Source organism: Grampus griseus (genome assembly GCF_964374135.1).
Source record: "Grampus griseus genome assembly, chromosome: 1".
Taxonomy (NCBI): domain Eukaryota; kingdom Metazoa; phylum Chordata; class Mammalia; order Artiodactyla; family Delphinidae; genus Grampus; species Grampus griseus.
In genome coordinates this window covers 171,624,507-171,647,264 of record NC_139017.1, presented here as the reverse complement: position 1 = coordinate 171,647,264, position 22,758 = coordinate 171,624,507, and the positions used below count along the sequence as shown (strand labels likewise).

Below are 22,758 nucleotides of genomic sequence, written 5' to 3'. Positions count from 1 at the left end.
ATGTTTTGAGCCAGGTAACTGTTTGTTTGGGAGACTGCCCTGTGTATCGTGGGGTGTTTAGCAGCATCCTCGTCCTCTACCCACTAGACGCCAGCAGCAATTATGACAAACACAAATGTGTCCAGGCATTGCTAAATGTCCTGGAGGGGGTAGGGTGGACAGAGTCACCCCTGGTTGAGAACCACTGGCCTAAAGGGAAGACAGACGAGACAGTGGCCAAAGAACGGCACAAGCGATGCATCATTTCAAAGGCAGTTGTGCTCCGAAGGGGTAGGAACACAGTCATAAAGAAAGCAGTTCACAGAGTCAGACTGGATTTAAAACCAACTCTCTTGGCATGGACATATATACACACACACGCTACCAGAGGTAGAATGGATAGCTAGTGGGAAGCAGCTGCATCGCACAGGGAGAGCAGCCCGGTGCTGTGTGTCTACCTAGAGGGGTGGGATAGGGAGGGTGGGAGGGAGACGCGAGAGGCAGGGGATATGGGAACATATGTATATGTATAGCTGATTCACTTCGTGATACAGCAGAAACTAACACACCATTGTAAAGCAGTTATACTCCAATAAAGATGTTAAAAAAAAATCAACCCTCTCGAATTATTCTTTAGTAACTTTCCAGTTCTTCCATTATTCTTTGGGTTATTCTTCTGGATGTAGAAAATCATAATGGAATGCCAAGAGAGTTTTTTTTCTTTCTTTTTATTTCAGCCTCAGAATGGCCTTTCCAGCCCAGGGTCCATCATGGCCACTGAGAAGTTAGGGAAAACGGATGTGGCTGCGGCTTTAGATCTTAGTGAAAAGCTGGTAGGTACACCCAGCATCAGTCCCCTCCTGTCCAAACCTGCGTGCCCTGCAAATGGTTTAAACGTCAACCCCACATACATATTTATTTGTTACAGTAGCTCCACGAGACCCATCTACTATCCCAGCATGGGCTGGAAATTGCACAGCCAAATTCCTTGGAAGACTGGGTAGTAAGAGTGAATGTTTATGTCTGTTGTCATTCCCCCTCCCGCCCGCCCCCCAATTCTCAAAAAGGTATAGTGTAAATGGATGCGGGGAAAATGAAAGTCGTACTAAAAGCCCCAATGCACTCATTTGCAAAGCATGTGTTTCTTCTCTGCAATTGCAGAAAATGAATGAAACAGAATTAGACGTTTGCCTCCTCAAAGTGGCCACCAGCGGTCTTGGGCCAGGCCTCTTACCTGCGAAACGCTTTCTCGTAGTACATGGATATGAGCAAAACCCTCGGGAGTCTGATGAATATCAAAGATATGTCAGGTCACGTGTCCATGAAACACCTCTCCCCAAAAGAGAGGGAGAAGGTCAACCAGCTTCGACAAAGAGACCTCGACCTGGTGTTTGATAAGATCACCCTACTCAAGAACCAGCTGGAGAGAAAAGAAGAGCTTTTGAGGCGATACGAGAAAGACATTGAACAGCTCAGGTACGGCCCGTGTCCCCGGCAAAAGGCCCAGGCCTCCATTCTCCAGGCTAAACCTCGGGGCAGCTGCAGACCCGTAGGGACCAGGACAAGAGGACAGAGGCCTGGGTGTGGAGGGGGGGAGGCGGGATGGTGACTCAGGGCCTGATAGACCCAAGTCTCTGGGCAAGAAAGCAGCAGATAAAGGACCCTACTCTCTCTTAAGGAATAAGGTGCACCTTTTATGAATGTGTCTGATGTTTCACCACGTGTGTGCTTTTCATAATTCCATCATATTTTCAGTGGTATCAGCTCCCCCACCCTCTCTGGGAAATTGGTAGGGCTGGTAGCATAACCTTTGCCACCTTCATGCTACACTTCCACAGCCCATGGGCTATTTATTCTGCCCTCTATTCCCCAAATCTTCATCCTTCTCCCCCACTTGTAATGAAACCGCTAAGTTAGGCATATATAGAAGTGTTTTGAGAATCTCCCAGGTCGGGGGCATTGGTGGTGAGTTGAGAAAGATGAGGGGAAAAGAGACTTTGTCTCTCCTTTGTGCTCAGGCAGAGCAAAGTGTCGGTTCAGATGTACCAGTCACAGGTGGCAAAGCTGGAAGACGACATCTACAAAGAGGCCGAAGAAAAGGCGCTGCTGAAGGAGGCCCTGGAGCGCGTGGAACAGCGGCTGCATCGGGAGAAGAGGGTCAACAGGGCGATCAGGCAGCAGAAGGTGAGAGGTCCCTGCTTGGAGCAGAGCCTCTGAGGCTGCCCCTCAGCTCCCTTTAGAAGCAGCCAGCTGAGGTCCCAGTGGGATCCAGGCTGCACAGAATGCATTCGCCGATGCAAAGGAAGGTGGCAGAATAGCTTTAGCATTAGGCAGACCCAGGTTTAGACTCTTGTTCTACCATTTACTGTGTGACTTCAGGCAGCGTTCTTTCTTTTTTTATTTTTTAACATCTTTATTGGAGTATAATTGCTTTACAGTGTTGTGTTAGTTTCTGCTGTATAACAAAGTGAATCAGCTATATGCATACATATAACCCCATATCCCCTCCCTCTTGCGTCTCCCTCCCACCCTCCTTATCCCACCCCTCTAGGTGGTCGCAAAGCACTGAGCTGATCTCCCTGTGCCATGCAGCTGCTTCCCACTAGCTATCTATTTCACATTTGGTAGTGTATATATGTCAGTGCTACTCTCTCACTTCGTCCCAGCTTACCCTTCCCCCTCCCCATGTCCTCAAGTCCATTCTCTGCATCTGTGTCTTTATTCCTGGCCTTCCCCTAGGTTCATCAGAACTTTTTTTTTTTATTATTCCATATATATGTGTTAGCTTAACCTCTCTGAGACTCATAGTCTAGCTTGTCTCTATTTTTTTAAACTTGTTTTTAATTTAATTTTTATTTTATATTGGAGTATAGTTGACTTACAGTGTTGTGTTAGTTTCAGGTGTACAGCAAAGTGATTCAGTTATACATATACATATATCTATTCTTTTTCAGATTCTTTTCCCATATAAGTTATTACAGAATATTGAGTAGAGTTCCCTGTGCTATACAGTAGGTCCTTGTTGATTATATATTTTATACATAGTAGTGTGTATCTGTTAATTCCAAACTCCTAATTTATCCCTCCCCACCACATTTCCACTTTGGTAACCATAAGTTTGTTTTCAAAGTCTGTGAGTCTGTTTCTGTTTTGTAAATAAGCTCATTTGTATCATTTTTTTAGATTCCACATATAAGTAACATCATATGATATTTGTCTTTGTCTGACTTACTTCACATAGTATGATAATCTCTAGGTCCATCCATGTTGCTGCAAATGGCATTACTTCATTCTTTTTGACGGCTGAGTAGTATTCCATTGTATATATGTACCACATCTTCTTTAACCACTCCTCCATCGACGACATTTGGGCTGCTTCCATGTCCTGGCTGTTGTGAACAGTGCTTTCTGAGACTCATAGTCTAGCTCGTCTGTATTTTTTTAACTTGATAATTCGTGTATCTTATCTTGTTCTTTCTATTCAGATAACTATTTTTTCTACCAGTTTTATTGAGGCATAATTGACATACAGCACTGTATTGAGCTTAAGGGTGTACAGCATAATGATTTGACTTACCTACCTCATGAGATGATTACCACAATAAGTTTAGTGAACATCCCGAATTTTTTTAAAGGCGGCTATTCTTATTTTCATTGTTCTGTCAGGTGCTAGGGATACGCCGATGAATAAGCTCTCTGAGAATAAAGATTTTGGTTTGCCATTCTGAGTACCCAGAATGGTACTCAAGTCCTTCTGACTTGGGGCTGTGTATTTGTACACGCATGCTTGCGTGTATGTGTGTACATGTGAGTATGTGCTGTGTGTTTGCACGTGTGTGTATTTGTATGTGTGTGTGTGTTGCCTGCATGAGCTCTAAGGAGGCCAAGGTCATAGAAGGGTGCCCTTCTCCTCAACCAGGAGGTGATGGTCAGATAGCTCCTTGCAGAAGCCTGCCCTCCATCCTGCAAACCTTCCAGGCAGTAGGTTTCCAGACAGCAGGCTCTCTGGCTTATAGCCCCAGAAATGAAAAGTGGCTGTCCTGCTCTGAGGGAGCCTGGATGCGGTGTTTCCAGTACTCACTGCTCTGAATTAAACATCACAGGCCTTAGTCTGCGTGTGTCATGGGGCTGCCTCAGGCAGAGGACAGCTTCCTTTCACGCCAAGCAATGCCAGGGAGAGCTGGGCCAGTGGCAGAGCTGTGACTTTCCCTTTGATGTGCCCTCTGGAGAGCTCACCCCTCCCTGAAGTGACCCCCCCCCCACCGCCCCCAGGGCTTGGCAGGCTAGGCCCCAAAGCAGAGACACCAGACCACAGAATGGGACAGCAAAGGGCCCAAAAAAAGCCATTGTCATGTACTGAAAACCTGAGGATTTACATAATCAGGCTTCACATGCATTATTCATGGGCTGCCTCATTCATAACACAATGCAAGGGACGTGCCAGCCTGTTTGGCGCTAGACATCCTTCAGCCCAGAAGGGTCTGAAATGGCCAAGTTGAACCTGTGTCAGGGTCCCCAGAAGAGCTACAGCTAGTAGCTTTCAAATTCGTGGAATTCACAGTTGGGGGAAAGATGTATATGAACTACAGCCATGATCGTGGCATCGCGGATGGTATCGTGTACTGAGCACTCACCAAGGGGCAGGCACCTGCTCCACACCGCACATGCTTCATCTCTCCCGTCAACCCACAAGGGATGCTGGCAAGTGTCGGCCCCTTAGAGAGAGGGGGAAGCTGAGTTGACAGAGGGTACCGTTCCCTGGCTACTAAGCGGCAGAAACAGGATTCCCTCCCCACCTGCTGCCCTCCCCAGCCCATGTTCACTTTTTCACACCCTTTCCTTCTGGGTCTCCCTTACCAGGGTGGCCCCCTTGTATACCTCTCACCGTTGCTCCTGGGGTTTTCACTCCAGGACTCAGGTGTGCATTTCAGGCTTGTTATTAATATGTCGTCAGAAATCCCTGTTTGTCAGGATGAAAACAATAATAAATTTTAAAGTTTTGCTGGATTCTAAAGGGCACTTGTATACATCTGTCTTGGCATCAGTTCTTTCCAGGGAGTATATCTTCGTTGTTTTGAAGCAGAAATTAACAGAAAATAGAATTCCTCTTTTCTAACTTTTACACTTAGTATTTTCACAAGGAGCCTTAGTTTTTGTAGTCTCCTGTATAAAACTTTGAAACTCTTCACCCGTTCATAGAGGTGGCAGGGTTGAAGCACTGAGATGAAATTACGCATCTTAAGCTTCAGCATTGCCCCCCCCCCCAAAAATTGTAGTTTGTAGTTTTAATGTTTGACCATCTCTTCACCAAGCAGAACTTTCAAGAATCAAAAGTCGTATTTCCACACTAATACCTTTGGCTGTGAAAATGAGACTTGGTAGAAAATGCTGGGCATTCACAGAGAACGGGGTCTGTGGCTCTGTCCATGTGGCAGAGGGACGGGAACCGTGGCCCAGGCCGTGCTCACTCTAATCCACATCACTCGAGAAGCCGGCAGTGTCTCTCAGAGGCCGGATCTGGAGTCAAACAAATAGAGGTCAAGCCCCACCGCTGCCCCGAATGACCCTGAGTAAGTGGCTTGACCTCTGTATCGCAGGTTCCTCAACAAAAGCAACCAAAACTGTTAACAAGGGGCCTACTCCGTGGGGCAGCGGGAGGGTTAAATGGCAAAATGCCTGCAGCGCCTGGCACACGGCAAGCCCGGTTTCTAAGGGGGAAGAATAGGCAGCTCATGGATGGGTGGGATTCCTCTATTTCTTTCAGGGAGCTTCCTGCCAGCTGACGCCTTCCCCGGTCCTCCCAAAGCCGGCAGCTCTTATGGGACACGCTCTTCTCTTTGGTGAATACGACTAGGGCCACGGCCAAGAAAGGACCCAGATACCTTTTGTGAATGGGTTAAGGCTGGGATTTTCAATAGGAAATTTTTAAATGCACAGAAGTTGCCACTTGAGAAGCACGCAAGCCCTTTCTTAGGGCTTGAAGCGTAAGAAAGGCTGAAGGGCACCGGCTGCTTCCGGCAGGAGAAGCCGCTCGGCTCTCCTGCCAATCAAATCTCCAGCCAATCAAGTCCTGGCTAGGGGGCGTGACCACCGCTTTGCCTTGTGGTCTCAGCCAGGAAAACCCCCTAACCTTCTCTCTGCTTAATTAGCTCGTATTCCTCTTCTTTAAGATGAGAATAAAAATGGCGCCTAACTCGTAGCCTTCCATTCAATGGGAGCTTGTATACAAAACCCTTAGCACATAGGACCACAAAGCATACATGCTCTCCTACCATCGTCATTATCCCCATTATTCTATTTAACTCACTCTCTTCCAAGATTTCCTTGGGCCCAGGTATTCTCAAGATTCTGGCTTCCTCCGTGCCACTTGTGGTTTTTTTGTTTGTTTGTTTTTTGCGTTACGCGGACCTCTCACTGTTGTGGCCTCTCCCGTTGTGGAGCACAGGCTCCGGACGCGCAGGCTCAGCGGCCATGGCTCACAGGCCCAGCAGCTCCGTGGCATGTGGGATCTTCCCGGACCGGGGCACGAACCCACGTGGCCTGCATTGGCAGGCGGACTCTCAACCACTGCGCCACCAGGGAAGTCCCGCAATTGGTAGATGTTGTGTAGGAGGAGCGTGGGATAGGAGGGGCTTGGGTGGTGCTCTTCCACCCACAATGATAAAGTAGAACCGTGTGGCCAGCCCTATGCAGCGTACGGATAGAAGAAGGCTAAAGAAAAAGACCCTCACCCACCCCCTTCTTCTGCCCACCAATCCCAGTGAATCCCAGCGTCTCCTAGAAACCTCAGAGGTGTGCCCCCGAATGGAACAGCTGGGGATGCATTAAACGCTGTTGTGCTTACCTGATATTTTCACTCGGGAACGGGAACGTTTAGAGGGTCTCGTACAGAGCAATGCCAAAGAATCAGCACCTTGCAACTGTTCCTTCAAAGAGAAAGAGAGGCGTACAGAGAGGTTTTGTGATCTTGCAGCCAGACACAAAGTAGGTACCTTATTTTCAAAGGGTAAGAGCTTATGGAGTGTAAATGCCAGCGTGGATGGCCCAAGAAACATCCACACGCCTCCAGTGCCTTCCCCTCCCCCACCCCAGCCCCTGCCCCTGTCCCTTCTCCTGAACAAACGACCTAAGGGACCCAGTATCTGGAGGTGAGAGAAGGCAGAAGGGCAGTGCCACCATCCTAGGTGCTAAATGATTTGGGGACATAGAGACAAAATCATAAGAAAAGGAGAAGGGGGGAGTGGGGAATCCCAGGAACCCCTGCCCTAAGAAGGAAGTATGTGGGTGAAAGAAGGGGGGAAAGTGGTACAGAATGGAGCCAGAAATAAGGATGAAAGTGCCTGTTATAACGATCCCTTCACCTGCCGAAGGGGAGCCCCATTTGATGGTGGGCGTTCTGGCAGTCCATGGGAAATGGAAAACCCAGTGTGGTCCAGTGTTCACAGCGTCCATGAGATATGAGGGATGTGTTGCTCAGAAGTGTTCACAGAACAAAGACAATACTGGATTTTCCCCCAGAGAGGACATTGTGTGATGTAATGGACAGCACCCCTGAGAACGGCAACGCGGTGTTGGCTGGGCCACATCTGTGCACAGCTCTTGAGACGGACTGATGTCGTCACATCCCAGTGAGTTCAGTAAAGTTCAGGAAAAGCAGGTGCACAGGGGCCAGCCTCTGCCCTTCAGTGCCCAGCTGCCCACTGATTGAACTTAATCCAGGAAGGAGTTTTGCAGCAATGTTCAAACTGGGGTTCCCTGGCGCCTTTGGGTGCCGTGGAAAGGTGTGACTCTCAAAGCACACACACCTTTCTCCCACCAGAGAAGCTCTCCATTATCTTATACCCCAAGTTCCTCATGGGATTTTGCTTGGATAAACGGTTCTGCAAAAAAAAAAGTGTTGGGGTGGGCAGGATGGGGTGGGAGAGAAGAAGGCTGTTGGTTTAAAACTAACCCCTGCTTTATAATATCTGGGAACTTGGATAGTGACTGTGTCAACTGAGTTTGTGATAAATACTGAGTGGCTGCAGGCTCGAGGCCTTCTCCACGGAAAACACCTGGATGGCAACTGTCAGTTCAATACGGGCCCATCAGCCTTCACGGACAGTCCTCTGAGGGTAGAGTTAGCATCCTTCTGGTAGAATGGAAGTGTCTTGTAAGCACCTATGCCCGGTCCCAAAAGACAGCCTTATTTCCTCCATGAGTTTTGTGACTACCCAGTAGGGTTGCCAGATTTAGGGGAAAACAAACAAAAAACATGATGCCCAGTTAAACTTTGATTTCAGATAAACAGCAAAAGCTATTCAGTATAAATGTCCTAAATATTACGCGGGGCATATTCACACTAACAAATTTGTTGGCTTCATTCTGAAATTCAGATTTAACTGGGCATCCTGTATTTTATCTGCCAACCCCTCCAACATGTCCTGAGCACCAACTAGACACCGAGCAGGGAGGTTCTGAAGCAGGTGTCGCAAGATGGCAGCCCACAGATATATTCCATTTGGCTCATGGGATTTTTTTTAAAGTTACGTTTCAAAATAGGGCAGTTTCCTGGAATACTCTGGATTTCCAGCTTCCCTGGGAAACTCGGAAGATCTGGCAACCCTAGGCCCACAGACCCGCAAGCCACCATCACAAGCCTCCATCTTCCAGGCCCCTTAGAAAGGCACTGGGCTCGTGTGTTTGCTGCTGTCCACCACCACCCCAGCTCACTTCACCCACTTCTTTTACTTTCCTGGCCCCTGTAGGAGTCAGATTGGCGACCCCGGTGGATACTCAGGGCTCTCGGAGAAAGTCTCCTTCCTGACGCCACTGCACATTCACCTGCGGAGTGTCAGTCTGCAAGGGAGACCCCAGTTCCCTCTCACTTTTGTGTCTCCAGTGCCTAGGGGATGCTCTTTCTTTGATGAGCTGCCCCTGAGGTGCGGGGCCTTGAGCAGATCAGGGTCAGCAACAGTAATCAAACCCCAGGGGACTGGCAGGCTCCAGATTTTCAGTGATGCTGGCTTCCCAACAGGCCCCTGTAGTCCCTGCCAGGGAGGTTAGCCACTGGGGCTTTCAACATTTCCACTGGGTGGAAAGACACTGGACATCTACAGCCTCTTCCACTGATCTAGGAGGCTCTGCTTCCAGCTAAAGCAGATCTGTCCTCCAAGAAGAATGCAGTATCCTTCATAGCCTTCTTGGTTGACCACCTCCTTCTCTGCTGCAATCTGGAACAGAGATTCCCTAAAAGGTTCAGCAGGACAGTGTAGCGTTGCCCCAAAGCCACACCCCCTTCTGCAGACCTCCATCCTCACCTCCTCACCTAGGAAGGCTCAACATTCCATCCAAATGGGTAGCATCTGAAAGTTGCGAAAAATCCATTTTTCTCTGATGCAAAAGGCAAAGAAGAACATAAGCTAAATTTTGTCAGTATTCTTTCTGTGTTAAAGAGATGAATGTTTGTAGAGATGGTAAAGAACTCAAAAGATGCAGAACTCAGATTTCCAGGTGAGCCGGAAGAGAGAAGAGAGAAAACCATAGAACGTCAGCAGGAAGCCCAGTTGACAGTTATCCCACATCTATTATGTATTGGGCATTCGGCATGTGCCAGGCACAGAGCCAAACACTCGACATGCAGTATCTCATTTAAGCTTCACAACAACCCTATGGGGTGGGTGTTGTTATTATACCCAATTTACAGATGAGATGTCTGAGGCTCAGAAACTTGAGGAGAGCTGGGAATTAGTGCAGATCTGACACCCAGGTGAGGGCTAGCTTTTCCTCCTTTAGGTTATAAACCTCCAGGTAATAAACCTGATACATTTCCAGTGGCATTTCTCTTAAATTTCAAGGAAGCATCCTCTAGAATTCTCTTAAAAGTTGAGAATTAAGACTATGAAATCTTGAACATGTTGAAACATTGCCATTGACAAATCAGCCCTGGAACTGGAATTAAGCCAATCCACGTTCCCACTTTGCAGACAGTAGAGGCGAGCTCTCAGGAAGCTTGAAAGCCAAACACATTTTGGTTGAATATGAGAGAGGAGACATTCAAGTTTGATAAAAGGCCACAGTCATGCTGAGGCAACCACATTACCATGGGAAGAAACGAAGATATTCTAGGTGAGGGATATATTTGGAAAATAGAAGCTTCTCAACCAGCATCCTTTTGCTAAGACCAGAAGGTGGTTACTACCTAGAGCAGCATGTTAAGAGGATAGAGAGCACCCTGCGGGCCCCACTTGATCTGAGACGTTTGCCACCCTGCAAAGTGGAAATGACTAGAAGTTTGTTACTTATTCATTCACATATATGATTGAGCTGGGAGGAGGCAGAAACTGCCCTACATCTAGGTTTTGTCTGAGGACCACCTGGGGATATAAAATGGCAGAGGGGGTATTGGGATGGGTCCTGGATGCTGTGGGAACATTGTGCTTCTCTGAGATGTGAGACCCCCTGGAACTTCACGCTGCCTCTGGCTTTAACAGAAGCGGGGCACATGGTGCTTCGGCTAAGAGCAAAGAGCCAGCTTCCCATTCTCCCTGCCCTCCAGCCTGAGCTTAGAAGTTTGGTGTCTAGGATCTCCTCAGTACAGAAAGGTTTCCTCCAGGTTCCTTGCCAAGTGTAACTTGGGCGACTCCTTCCTCAAGAGTGGGCCTGGAGTCCTTCGGGGGATGGAGTCACCAGGGCCACCTTGAAAAGGATGGTACGTGAAAAATCTGCTCCGTCTCGCCCACTCGTAAGAGAGTCTCCGTCTCTAACAAGCTTCAGAACTAACACCTCCTACCTTTTTAAGACCCTCTGGTTTTTTGTTTTCTGTCCTCCAAATGCCATTCATCGATTTTATATATTTTTTCCATTGCAGCTAACAGTCTTCTATAATTGTTTGTCAGTCATATGCTAAAGGGGGAAATCTTCTAGTTGACAAATATTTGTTGAATACCTAGTCTAGGCCACATATTGTGGTAGAAACTGGGGACAGAAGAATAAACAAGACGATATGATTCCAGCCCTCATTCATTCAACATATATTTGTTGAGAGCCTATGATATATGGCGGGGACTGTCCGGGTGTTAAGGTTCAATCCCGTTCTCAGTGGGAGCCATATCACCCCTGCGAGGCCAAAACTCTACTTTTTTAATGTATAAAGCGCAGACGTATGCACAGCGCTCTCTGTAATATTCAAATTTTATGGACGTGAGAGCAATTAGGAAAAAATGCCTAGAAGAACGATACTGAAAAAAAGGGTGGGAAACACTGGGTTAGATCAGTGAAGAAACACACAAAACTCCCTGTCTTTCTGGGTTTTATTCTGGGATAAATAAATGAATATAATGATTAAATAACTGCTTTTTGAGGACAAAGGCCAGTGCACTGAGCTCAGGAGCGTATTTCACAGGGACCTCCCTCCCCCCCACTCCCAGGTCAAGGGCCAAGAGAGGCCTCCCTGAAAGGGGGATGTTTAAAACCAAGACCTGAGGTGGTGTGGGAATGAACTGGGATCTTTCTAGAACCGATGCTTGCAGATGCCCAAAGCAGCCACTCCAGTATGCCCTGAGTTAATTTCCAGTTAATTTCCAAATTTCCAACCTAGATGTTGTTCTTTAAATGAGGGGCTTCTACCCCTGCCTTGTCCTTCTAAGGATGGGGCATGTGGTTCCAAACACTCAGGCTGAACGCATGTTGCTGCCTGTGGTCACTGGTTCAAGACGGACCTTGCCAGGTTCCCCCAACCCTCGGGCCCACACTTGCATTTTCACGTTTCCCATTCCCCATCTCTTCCTTTTCCCAGTTCAGCCGTCCCGTCTGCCTTCTGCTGCCCCCGTCTCCCCACTTAAAAAAGGGGACCAAAGCTTACTCTGTGGTGCTTCCCACCCCAAGCTCGTGGCAGACCTGGGGCTCGGGGGACCCGGGGACCGAGGAATCTTTATTTTTAAACAAACACCCAGACTCCAACTCCGACAGCCAGCCCCACACCGGGTCAGGGCACTGGCATCTGGGAAACACCCAGAGCCAGCAATTTTATTGAAAATCAAATAAAAAAGGATACAAACGAAAAGTGGTTTAGAGGCGAAAGATTTTCAACATTTCCTGTCTGTTTTCCTTTTATCTGGGCATTCCTGCCAAGATTTACTTTGTGGGCTAGTGTAGAGATGTTAGCCTTTCTTACCCTGAAATGATTTTTTTTTCCTTGAAATGATTTTGAATGCGGTCTCACAACACATTCAAGTCAGCCACTGGCACAGGTCTGGCACAGGAGGTGATTTTTAAACCTGTCTTAAAGAGAAAAGAGCTACAGAGATGGTCCTAACAGCCCCTTCCATTGAAATCCACCCAGAACCTCCTCTCAACGCCTGAGAAAGACAGGACATTCTGGTCCCTATTTGACAGATGAGGAAACCAAGGGTCACGCAGTCAGTGGCAGAGCTGAAACCACCTGACTGAAACCAGCTGAAACCACCTGACTACCCACCAGCCCTCTTCCCCCAGGGGCATGTGTTGGAGTCAAAACTTGCAGGAAGGCAGTGTGAAACCTGCTGGGAAGAAACTTGCAAGGTACAGTGGCATCTACAGTACACAGAACTGTGTGAGTGAGATTCTTGGGTTGCAATTAATAGAAACCTATTCAGAAAGGGGGGGGGGGGCTTCCCTGGTGGCGCAGTGGTTGAGAGTCCACCTGCTGATGCAGGGAACACGGGTTCGTGCCCCGGTCCGGGAAGATCCCACATGCCGCAGAGCAGCTGGGCCCGTGAGCCATGGCCGCTGAGCCTGCGCATCCGGAGCCTGTGCTCCGCAATGGGAGAGGCTGCAACAGCGAGAGGCCTGCGTACCGCAAAAAAGAAAAAAAGAGGGAGGGGGCTTTTTTAAGGATATAGGGGTGAGTGCCTCATAAAAAGTGAGAGCTGAAAGAGAGCCTGGCCTCGAAATAGAACTGGTAAGCCATCAGATCTCAGGTATCATCTCTTTTACACACACACAAGCATGTGCACGCACACACACAGGCCATATCTCCTCTCTGTGTCTCTGCATGGCTCCCCTGATCTCTGCTCTCTCCAGTCATGTGACAGGAAGGAATGACCTCACGGTCCCCCAGTTCAAAGGACCAGCCCAGGGAGCAAGTAGCATCTTAGAGCCCATAACCCCAAATTCTGGGAGTGACCATTTTAAAAGCCCGGCCCGCGCCAAGTGCCCGATCAGCTATGACCAGGGACAGAGTCACACACATGGCTGCCTGGAGCCAGGAGTAGTGCTCAGAAAAGGGTTAGACGACCCCCTAGAGTATCCTGCATTTTCCCCTCCTAAGACATCAGAGACATAAGGCATTCCGTTCAGTAACAGCTTTTCGAGCGAAAGTCCATCCCAATGAATGTGCCTATAATCAGAAACTCCTGGTTCGAAAAAAGATGCAAATGTAAGAAGAAAATGTTATCTGTGTATCTGGAAGAGTGTACACCAAAATGCGAATAAGGTTACCTGTGGGTAGTGTGATAATGGTGGATCATTTTACCTTCGTTTTGCTCACGTCTATGTGTGTATATAAATATTTTTTACAACAAAGATTTTATTTTGAGTAAAAAAAAAATGCCATTTGAGAAATATTTGGGGATGTCCCTACAATTATAGAGTTTGGGCATTTGTTGCTCTTGCTTGTTGAAGGTTGGAGCCAGAAAAGACACCCCAAAGATGGACCAAGAAAGGGAGATGCTGAAGAGAGAAGCGTCCAGCAAATCCAGCCAGAACCTTCTGTTTTCTAAACCTGGTGGAAGGAACTAGAAACGTCGTCCCGCTGGGCCTCGCGTGATCCTCCGTGAGTCAGTGTAACTCTTCTGCATCAAACTGCTAAGATGCTTTTTTAGGACTTTAAAGGTTGCTACCGTAGTGTGTTGCTTCCTAGACTGGTATTTTGCACAATACTGTATTTTGGAGTGTGTGAGGAGAGGGGTTCTTTTCACAGATATTATGAATGTAAACATACTCAGGCATATGAAGAATAAGTTTGAAATTCAGACTCCTAGGCCCGGTAGATACAATTATGTGTTTGGGTAGTGACAAACCCAAATGTCACACCTCCAAGGAGCTCCAAGAAATCCGCAGTTGAGAAAACCCAGGGCGTGTACTGGGGCCACAGGACAGAATGGTAACCTCAGGGCTGTTGGGGCCATGGTATAGTGCATTTATATCTGAATTTATTATAATAAATTTGAACACCAACCTGTTTTATCGCTTCCCTAACAGTGAGTCATGTTTACATGGTGCTCTGCGGTTTTCAAAACACTTCTCATCTAATCCTCTCCCAAGCCCTGGGAGGTAAATAGCATTATGTTCCCCATTTTACAAATGAGGAAGCTGAGGCCCAGAGAGGTTAAATGGCCCACCTAAAGTCACACAGCTAGTAAATTCAAGAATTGGGTCTGGAACCCAGGTTTCTAACTCCATCTCACGCTGCCCATTCTGCCGCACCAAGACAGCCCAGTAGGTCAAGTCCCAGGCCATCAGGACAGACCAAGTACCCAGTCATCAAAGAGCACACTGCCCAGGTGGACACACCCCTTTCCCATGGTGTTCGAAGAGACCCTCATTTTTGCCCTCTCTCCAGCCATCTGGTCTCTCCCTGCCTTTCTTGTACGGCCAAAGACCACCAAACAAAACAGGAGGAAGAGCCAGAAGTCATGAATATCATTTATTTTTTATTTTTAAAAAGCCACAGTAGGGCTTCCCTGGTGGCGCAGTGGTTGGGAATCTGCCTGCCCATGCAGGGGACGCGGGTTCATGCCCCGGTCCGGGAAGACCCCACATGCCGCGGAGCGGCTGGGCCCGTGAGCCATGGCCACTGAGCCTGCGCGTCCGGAGCCTGTGCTCTGCAACGGGAGAGGCCACAACAGTGAGAGGCCCGCAAAAAAAAAAAAAAAAAAAAAGCCACAATAAAAATATTTTGATATTTTAAAACCAAATGCGTTCTTTATACTGATTAAAACTAGAAGGAAATGGGAAAAATTATTTGCAAGATCTTCCACTAAAGGTACTTCTTACACAGTGAGAAGGGTGAGCATCACCTGACCTTAAAAATAATCTTGAAAATCCCAGCAGTTTTCCATAAAGAACATATTACTTATACTGTACCATATCCCCAAATCCAAAACAGCCATCTCCAGCACCAGGAAAGATCACTTGGTCAGGCAGTAGTTAGGCAGCTGGCTCACGTTTGGAAGCCAAATTGTGTAGGGAAAAAAATACTCTGGTTGAATACAAATATTTGAATTTGCATAAGTTAAATGTAATGCCTATGTGACTCCACTGTATTTGAGGTCTTTCAAAGGACGTGTTAATTTGTATCATATCAACATTGCAACCCACAATGGCCAATTCCTTTCTCCACTCCTTGAACTAGATGGTTCTTCAGGTGTCTCCTCAGCCACACACCCCTTTCTCTGAGAATGCACATTCCCCAACCAGGTTTACCCTACCTACTGCTGCTCTCTTGGCCACACCTGATTGGCTGATCAGTAGATAGTCTACCCAAGCCAGACCAATCAGGTTTCTCTTCTAACCCAAGCTGGGCCAATCAGCACCTGTGCCCTTGATATTTGGAAGTGGGACACGGAGTTACCACACAGGGTCATTAATGGTCCGGAGCTGAAGGTCTTGATGCAGTTCCCAGCTGGGGTGGCCATTTCTCGCACTGTGTTTGGAGAAACAAAGCCAGTCTTAGAAAGAGATGGCCAGGATAGATAAGCAACAAGTAGAGACAAGAAACCAAGACCCAGGGAATTCCCTGGCGGTCCATTCTGTGCTTTCACTGCCAAGAGCCCGGACTCAATCCCTGGTCAGGGAACTAGGATCCCATAAGCCACACAGCATGGCAAAAAAAAAAAAGAAGAAGAAACCAAGACGACCCCCAGAGAGACAGTGCAGCAGACACTACAAGCCCCTTAGTCATTGCCTCCCTCTACTGTATAAGCAGCACGCTAAACGCCCTCATTTCCCAGCCTCCCTTGCAGCTAGACCTGGCTGTGTTGTTCAGTTCTGGCCAATGACATGCAGGTGAAGGCCCTGGGCAGGGCTTCCCTTCTGGAATCAAAGGCAAGGCTTTGCTAGGAGAAAGTTTTTCTCTTTGTCCCTTTGCCTTGTCTCCTTTTTCTCTCCTGGAGCTCAGACTTGGAGCTGGAGCAGCCGTGTTGGGGATCACCAGGTAACAAGCAGGAGACCAAAGCCCACCTCAAAGGACAATGGAGTAGAAAGACATGAAAAGTCTGGGTGGGAGCCTAGTGGCACCACTGTGCTCTGCACTGTACCTGAACTGCCTACCTCTGTACATCCTGTTGTATAAATAAATAAATCCCTATCAGTTTAAGCCACTGTGGTCAGATGTACCTGTCTGTGCTGTGGAGCAAACCACTCAAAACTTAGTGTCTTAATACGGCAACGATTATTTCTCATGATTCCACGTGTCAAGCTGGCCACTGGTACTGGTCCGGTTGGTTTGGCTGGGCTAGTTTAGGGTGGTTTCGTGTACATGCCTGCCTGGTCACTGGCTGGGTTAGGGCAGTGGTTCTCAACTGGGGGCGATTTTGCCACCCAGGGAGCATTTGGCAATGTCTGGACACACTTTGGTTGTTAAACTGGGGTGGGGGTGATACCATCACCTGGGGTGGAGGCCAGGGATGCTGCTAAACATCCTACAGTGTACAGAACAGCTCCCCACAACCAAGGCTTATTTGATCCAAAATGTCAACAGTACCGAGAAGGAGAAACCCTGGTCTAGAAAGGCCTCAGCTGGGACGTCTGATTCTGCCTGGTGTGGTCCCTCATCGCCCAGCAGGCCAGACCAGGCCACATGTGGTGGGTACAGGTTTCCAAGAGCACCAGGAGAGAGCAAGCCCCAAAGCACACTTTTCAAGTCTCCACCTGCCTTGTGTTTGCCAACATCTCATCAGACAAAGCAAGCCACGTGGCTAGAGTTCATTTGGGAGGGGCTCCAAATTTTTACAATCTACCCACATGCAGGTTTCTGTTGTTTAAAGCTCAAGGCATTCCAACTGATGCAGAAAGTTGCCCTGATTCCTGATGACTTTCTGTTCCTGGTTTCTTTCCTTGGAAAGGCCCATTTTCCAAGGGCCCTTGGGTTCCACTAGGACTCTTTGTATAACTCAAAATTCTCTGGTTGCAAACAACAGAAATCTCCCGTGGCTGACTTAAACAGAAAAAGAGTTTACTGAAAGGAAATGAGGAAGGTTAGAGCACCAAAGGGCAAGCAAAGCTGAGGAGTCTGGACAGGCAGGAGCCGTCTTTTCTTCCCCATAGACGTCCCCTTTTTGCTTCAGCCGGTTTGAGTTTCCGTTATTTGCAACCAAAATGGCATTTACTAAGATGCTCTGCACAGCCCCAACTGGTAGCTCTGAGAAGCTACCAGAGACCTTTCTTTCCCCTGACGTTGTGCCAAGGGACAGCAAGGTACCTGCAGTCCCCCCACCAGAACTCCCAGTCTTCTGATCCCCCAAGAAGCTAAGCCAGACAACTTCCTTCCACCCTTGCCGATGGGGGCCCATTTGGATGCGTGACTTTGCAGATAAGGTGCCCTTCTCCAGCAACTTGGCAGAGCCGTCAGTGCCTGCTGTTGTGGAAACTGGAGTCATGAAAGCGTCTGCGGAAAAAAACAGCTTCCCCCGGATCCGCGTTCCAAAGTGTGTTCCTGGTAAGTGGAGTGGTTTCCAATTTTTTAGGTTCTTAGGAAGGAAAGCAATACACTAACGATGAGAGGAAACCCAAAACCTGCTAATGCTAATGTGCTCCTCTCTTTGTTTTTCATAAATTTATTTATTTATTTTTGGCTGCATTGGGTCTTCATTGCTGCGCCCGGGCTTGCTCTAGTTGTGGCGAGCGGGGGCTACTCTTTGTTGCGGTGCGCGGGCTTCTCTTGTTGTGGAGCACGGGCTCTAGGCATGGAGGCTTCAGTAGTTGTGGCACGCGGGCTCAGTAGTTGTGGCTCACGGGCTCTAGAGCGCAGGCTCAGCGGCCATGGCTCACAGGCTTAGTTGCTCCGCGGCATGTGGGATCTTCCTGGACCAGGGCTCGAACCCGTGTCCCCTGCATCGGCAGGCGGACTCTTAGCCACCAGGGAAGCCCATGTGCTCCTCTTTTTCGTACTGAGTTTCCTAAAGCAGGAGTTAGGGAGCCAGGTGAGGGTAAACTCTTTCGGCTCATCAGCTTGGCCTCATTTCCATCAAGATGCGCCGCTTGCATCCGTCTGCTCCGTGTCCCGAGTTATTCTGGGCCCATTCATGATCTTATGTGCCTGCTTTTGTTTTTAAACATTTTTCTTTGTCCATCTGTTCCCCAGGAATCCATTGCAAAGCCTCCGTCCTGCAGTGGGAAACATTAGCAGGCGCCTTGTTTTGAGTTTCCTCTCATCACATTGCTTTCATTCCTAAGACCCTAAGATATCGGAGGCAGAAATCTTACCTCTGGCTCGACGTGGTCTTATCGTCACAGATTAGAGGTGCCCTTTGACTGATAAACCTCTTTTATGGTTAAACAACCAGCCTTCATTCATTCCAACAAACACCAGGTACCTACTATGCGCCAGGTACTAATGATACTGTGCTCGACCTTGGGGCCTTAACCTTTGCTCCCCTTTCTTTTCACGGTCTAATCTGCTGCCCTCCTGCAAAGGAGTTGGAATATTTAATTTAGCGGGTGCGTTGCCTGGGAGAGCTCACCTGTGACATTCCCATCCTCTTTCGGCTTTCTATGAGATTACTACTGGGCCTTCTCTAGAGAAAGCTGCATGCAGCAGTGACCCTCTTCTGGGAGTTTCTTTGTGCCTTTCAACAGTTGAAGTTTAATAGCTAATAATAGCCAACTTTTTATAGCATCCTTGCCAGCCATCAGACCCTGCACTAAGCACGGTCCAGACGTTATCCCTCTCAGTCCTCACTGTCTGTGTCACTCCAATTTCACGTGTGAAAATGATGAGAAGTAAGTTACTTGCCCGAGAACAGAAGCATCAGAGCCCAGACTTCGTACTCAAATGCTCCAATACATCGTTTTCCTCGGTGAAGTCCAGGAACCAGCTTGTTATCTACTGGTTGATGAGGATCAGGTCAGCAAACGTTGTCTATAAAGGGCCACTTCCCTTTGTGAACCATGGGGTCACTGTCATCATTACTCAACTCTGCCATTGCAGCATTATGCCTAAACAAATGAGCTTGGCTGTGTCCCAATAAAACTTTATTTGTAAAGATAGACAGAGGGCCAGATACGCCAACCCGTGTTAAACTCTCACCCAGACTAGATTGTTAATATCTGCGTGGCTATTGTCTGCCGCATGACTACCAGGAAGCCAGCTGGTCATCATCTCCGTCACTGAGAGTATTGTGAGCTTTTCCTACGTGCCATGTGCCACACGCTAAACGAAACACTTTACATAAATTTTCTCATTTAATCCTCTCAAGTACTCCAGGAGGAGAGAGCCATTCGAAAGGCCTCTCGAAAGGTAAAACAGGCTGCCCAAGGTCACCCCAAAGGGATTTTCAATCCCAACTCCTAACCATGACACCACACTGCCTCTCACCATCACAGTGCTGCATCTGGACAACAGGAAACTTTGCTGGTGAGTCTGGACACCTGCCTTCCACTGGACCAAGCCTGAAAGAACCAAGACTTCATGACACACCCCTTCCTCTCGGCATCCTGGTTTACTAGCCCTTCTTAGAGTCCCCTGCTTTCTTTAGTTACTACATAAGTTCAGGTGTTCCCAGCCTAGGCACCATGCTCTCTCTTTCAGCCGACTTTGCCTGTCTCCGCCTTGTGTTAATTTTACAACCTTCCTTTCAGTTTCCCAAATCCTCATGTGCCCCTGCAGCGGCCACAAGCAGTGTTTACCCGTAACTTCCTTTTATTCCTTCCACCCTGTCTGCTGAGCAGAGAGCTCTAAATGACCTCTGGGCCACATCGATACCCAAGGACCAGCAGGTCACCCGGCCCCAATCCCTATCTGATGCGGCTGACGCTGTCCTCAGAGGAGCAGGGGACAGACACTTGAGAGGCTTGTTGTTCAAGAGATCCTGTTAACGTTTGTGTTGAGTCATGTGGGTGCACAGAGGTGTCACTTTAGCAGCTTCTCTTTCTTGGCAGTGACCTTGAGACCTGAAATCGGGCCACCAGATGCTCTGGAGGGGACACTGAGAAAACACGCAGTCCATCCTGAGCCCTCAGGCAGAGCGGGCCATCGTGCATCTAGTCAACCTCGATTTCTCCACCAAGGACCTTGGGCCAGGCTCCGTGCAGGGCACTGAGGAGACAAAACTGAGCCAGCCAGACAGGTCGCTTCCCCCAGGAAGTTGTGCTGGGGCGGGATGGGGTAGGAGGTGTCAGGTATTTTATTAAGAGCTTCATTGTGGGTTGTAATAAGTGCTGAGTCCCAGCCAGAGGCGGGCTTAGCTGCAACAGTCGTGGCCTCTGTCAGTCCCCCAGCGCGGGGTCCGACAGATCTCACTCTTCAAACTGACTAGTCCTGCCCTCCCCACTCCCACCCCCACTCTTGCCCACGACCAGAAGAATTCCAGGACCAGAGCCTGGTGCCAAACACACTTAATAAATAGGTCCTGATTGCCTGGACGTAGACGCACACTGCTTTCACAGAAGAGTATAAAAATCGAAATCAGCTGCCCGTATTATTGCCAGCTTTGGAAAGGGTCCAGGAAGGCACTGCAGATGCAACATTGCTGAGTTTTAAGCCACATGGTATACACACACACACACACACACACACACACACACACACACACACAGAGTCTTTGAGTGTTTAAAACAGGGCTAAGACTCAGGCCAATCAGTGTTAACGTTGGACACAGAACCACCTGGGATTTAACAGAAGCAGAAATCACGCTCAGATTTTTTTCCTCCAGCCTGTCCAGTCGGGCATATGCAAATAATTTGAAAGACAATTTTGGTTTTCAAGCAGATTCAACGCATCCAAGATAACCCCCAAAAGAGAGCTCACTAGAGAGATAGGTTGGCTTCTAATGACCTGCAACCACCTGCAGGTCTTGGTCCCATCGTGCCCTTTTGCGCCTGCCCTGCTCAGCAGTCCCATGAGCGCCTGCCTGACACGGCTCCCCACCCCGATCCCCTATGCACAGCTTCCAGACTTTGCAGGACGTGAGAAAGCCTCTGAGATCAACCAGGCTGTGACCCCATTCCCTGCTCTCACTCCTCCAATTGCTCCAAATGAGTATCTGGGTTGTCCCTGAACTTTGACCTCTGTGCACCTTTCTCTATCCATCACAGGTTTGCTGGTGAACACAGAGGGTTTGTGATGATTAATTAGTAAATTGGTATTTATAAAGTGCCAAGTGAATGATGTAGTTTATGAGCTGACTTTATCTCTGCTGGCCTCCCTAATCCCTTCTTGTTTTCCCAGAATCTCAAGCTGGAGGGACCACCCAGTTCCGTCCAGCTCTGGAATGCCCCTCAGAGTTCTCTCCATCTGCCCCCATCACCCAAGAGCTCTTCCCAACCCTTCCTGTGTCTCCCCCTCTTTTTCAAAGTGCTGTTGTTTTTCTTAATATTACCTTACCCCTCCTCAAAAGACAGTTACACAAGTAGATGTGGGAGGAAGCAAAGAAATATGTCAACGGTGACTAAGTCTGCCTAGCTCCCTTGTTGCTGGAGTATCGTCAGAATTGGCCCTCTCTCACCCCTGCCTCTGTAAAAATCCTTTGCCAAGTGTGTGATTTTTCCTGAAGATCATTCTTTCCGCATGACCAAATGCCGTAATGCATAACCAGTCCAGATCGTTTCTTTCTGCCTAAATCCATGCTTGGGACACAGCGCTCAGGGTCACTCAGAAGTGATTTCCCCTAATGAACAGGCAACTGATGGTTCCTGGAAGTTTCACCAGCCAATCAGGGATCATCAGTTATCCCGGGCTGTTCTTCCCCCACTACTTCTCTGGTTTCTGAATAAGTGCTTTTCCTGAAGTCCAATGACCTTAGAAGGAAAGAGTTCAAATAAAATGCAGCCCCTAGCACGCATCTCTGTCTTTGGAGCGGATCAATAAGGCCTCTGAAATGAGGCAAAGCTCTGGGCAGCGTGAGCTCCCACTCCATGGTCACAGCGTCTCAGACCTCTCAACCCCTGAGCACCTGTGAGAAAATCAGCCCAAGAGGTGTTAAAAGGGCTCACCCATCCAGCAGCATTTCCTGAGCTAGGCCTCAACATAACTGCAGCAAGGTCTGGATGTTCTGCTCCCCTTTTACAAGATGCAATAGGTAATGAACTGGAATTCCCCCAACTGTGCATCACGGAGCCTGCCCTCCCTCCAGAGGGTTGTGTCCACATGAGCCAAATGGGTAATTAACCAGAGCATTTAATACATGCAGCCTGTGTGGTTAATTCAAACCAAAACCCCATGTTTTTCACATACATGTAAATTGTTTTTCAAGAAGGCAAACTCTCACCTAATCTCTTCACTGTCAAAAAGTTTGCTCCCAGATGCAAAACATTTCATAATAAAGGTAGCCCTGGGAATTCCCTGGCAGTCCAGTGTTAGGGATCCGCGCTTCCACTGCAGGGGGCACGGGTTCAATCCCTGGTGGAGGAACTAAGATCCTGCATGCCTCACAGCGTTTCCAAAAAAAAAAAAAAAGGTAGCCCTATTTCATGCAGACCCGCTATAAACCATAGGTTGGGGCAAGTTGAGGTTCATCAGATTTTTTTAAGTAATTAGCTGCTTTAAAAAGAAAGCTCAGAATTTGCAAACCCAAGCATTTGCAGGCATAATTTTTAAAGTTT

The 22,758-nt window shown here is 48.2% G+C and overlaps 1 protein-coding gene across 1 annotated transcript in view; it reads left to right on the top strand.

The window, feature by feature from the left end:
* Positions 1–13,737, top strand: part of FHAD1 (forkhead associated phosphopeptide binding domain 1) — a gene marked incomplete at both ends in the record, with an annotated part of 131,510 nt that extends 117,773 nt beyond the window's left edge. The window contains 6 exons of the mRNA XM_082661988.1: positions 717–812; positions 1,235–1,455; positions 1,998–2,163; positions 6,847–6,963; positions 9,451–9,471; positions 13,621–13,737. Of these exons, the coding sequence (XP_082518114.1) occupies positions 717–812; positions 1,235–1,455; positions 1,998–2,163; positions 6,847–6,963; positions 9,451–9,471; positions 13,621–13,737 (738 nt within the window). The remainder of the gene's footprint in view (positions 1–716; positions 813–1,234; positions 1,456–1,997; positions 2,164–6,846; positions 6,964–9,450; positions 9,472–13,620) is intronic.
* Between the last annotated feature and the right edge of the window lie 9,021 nt (positions 13,738–22,758).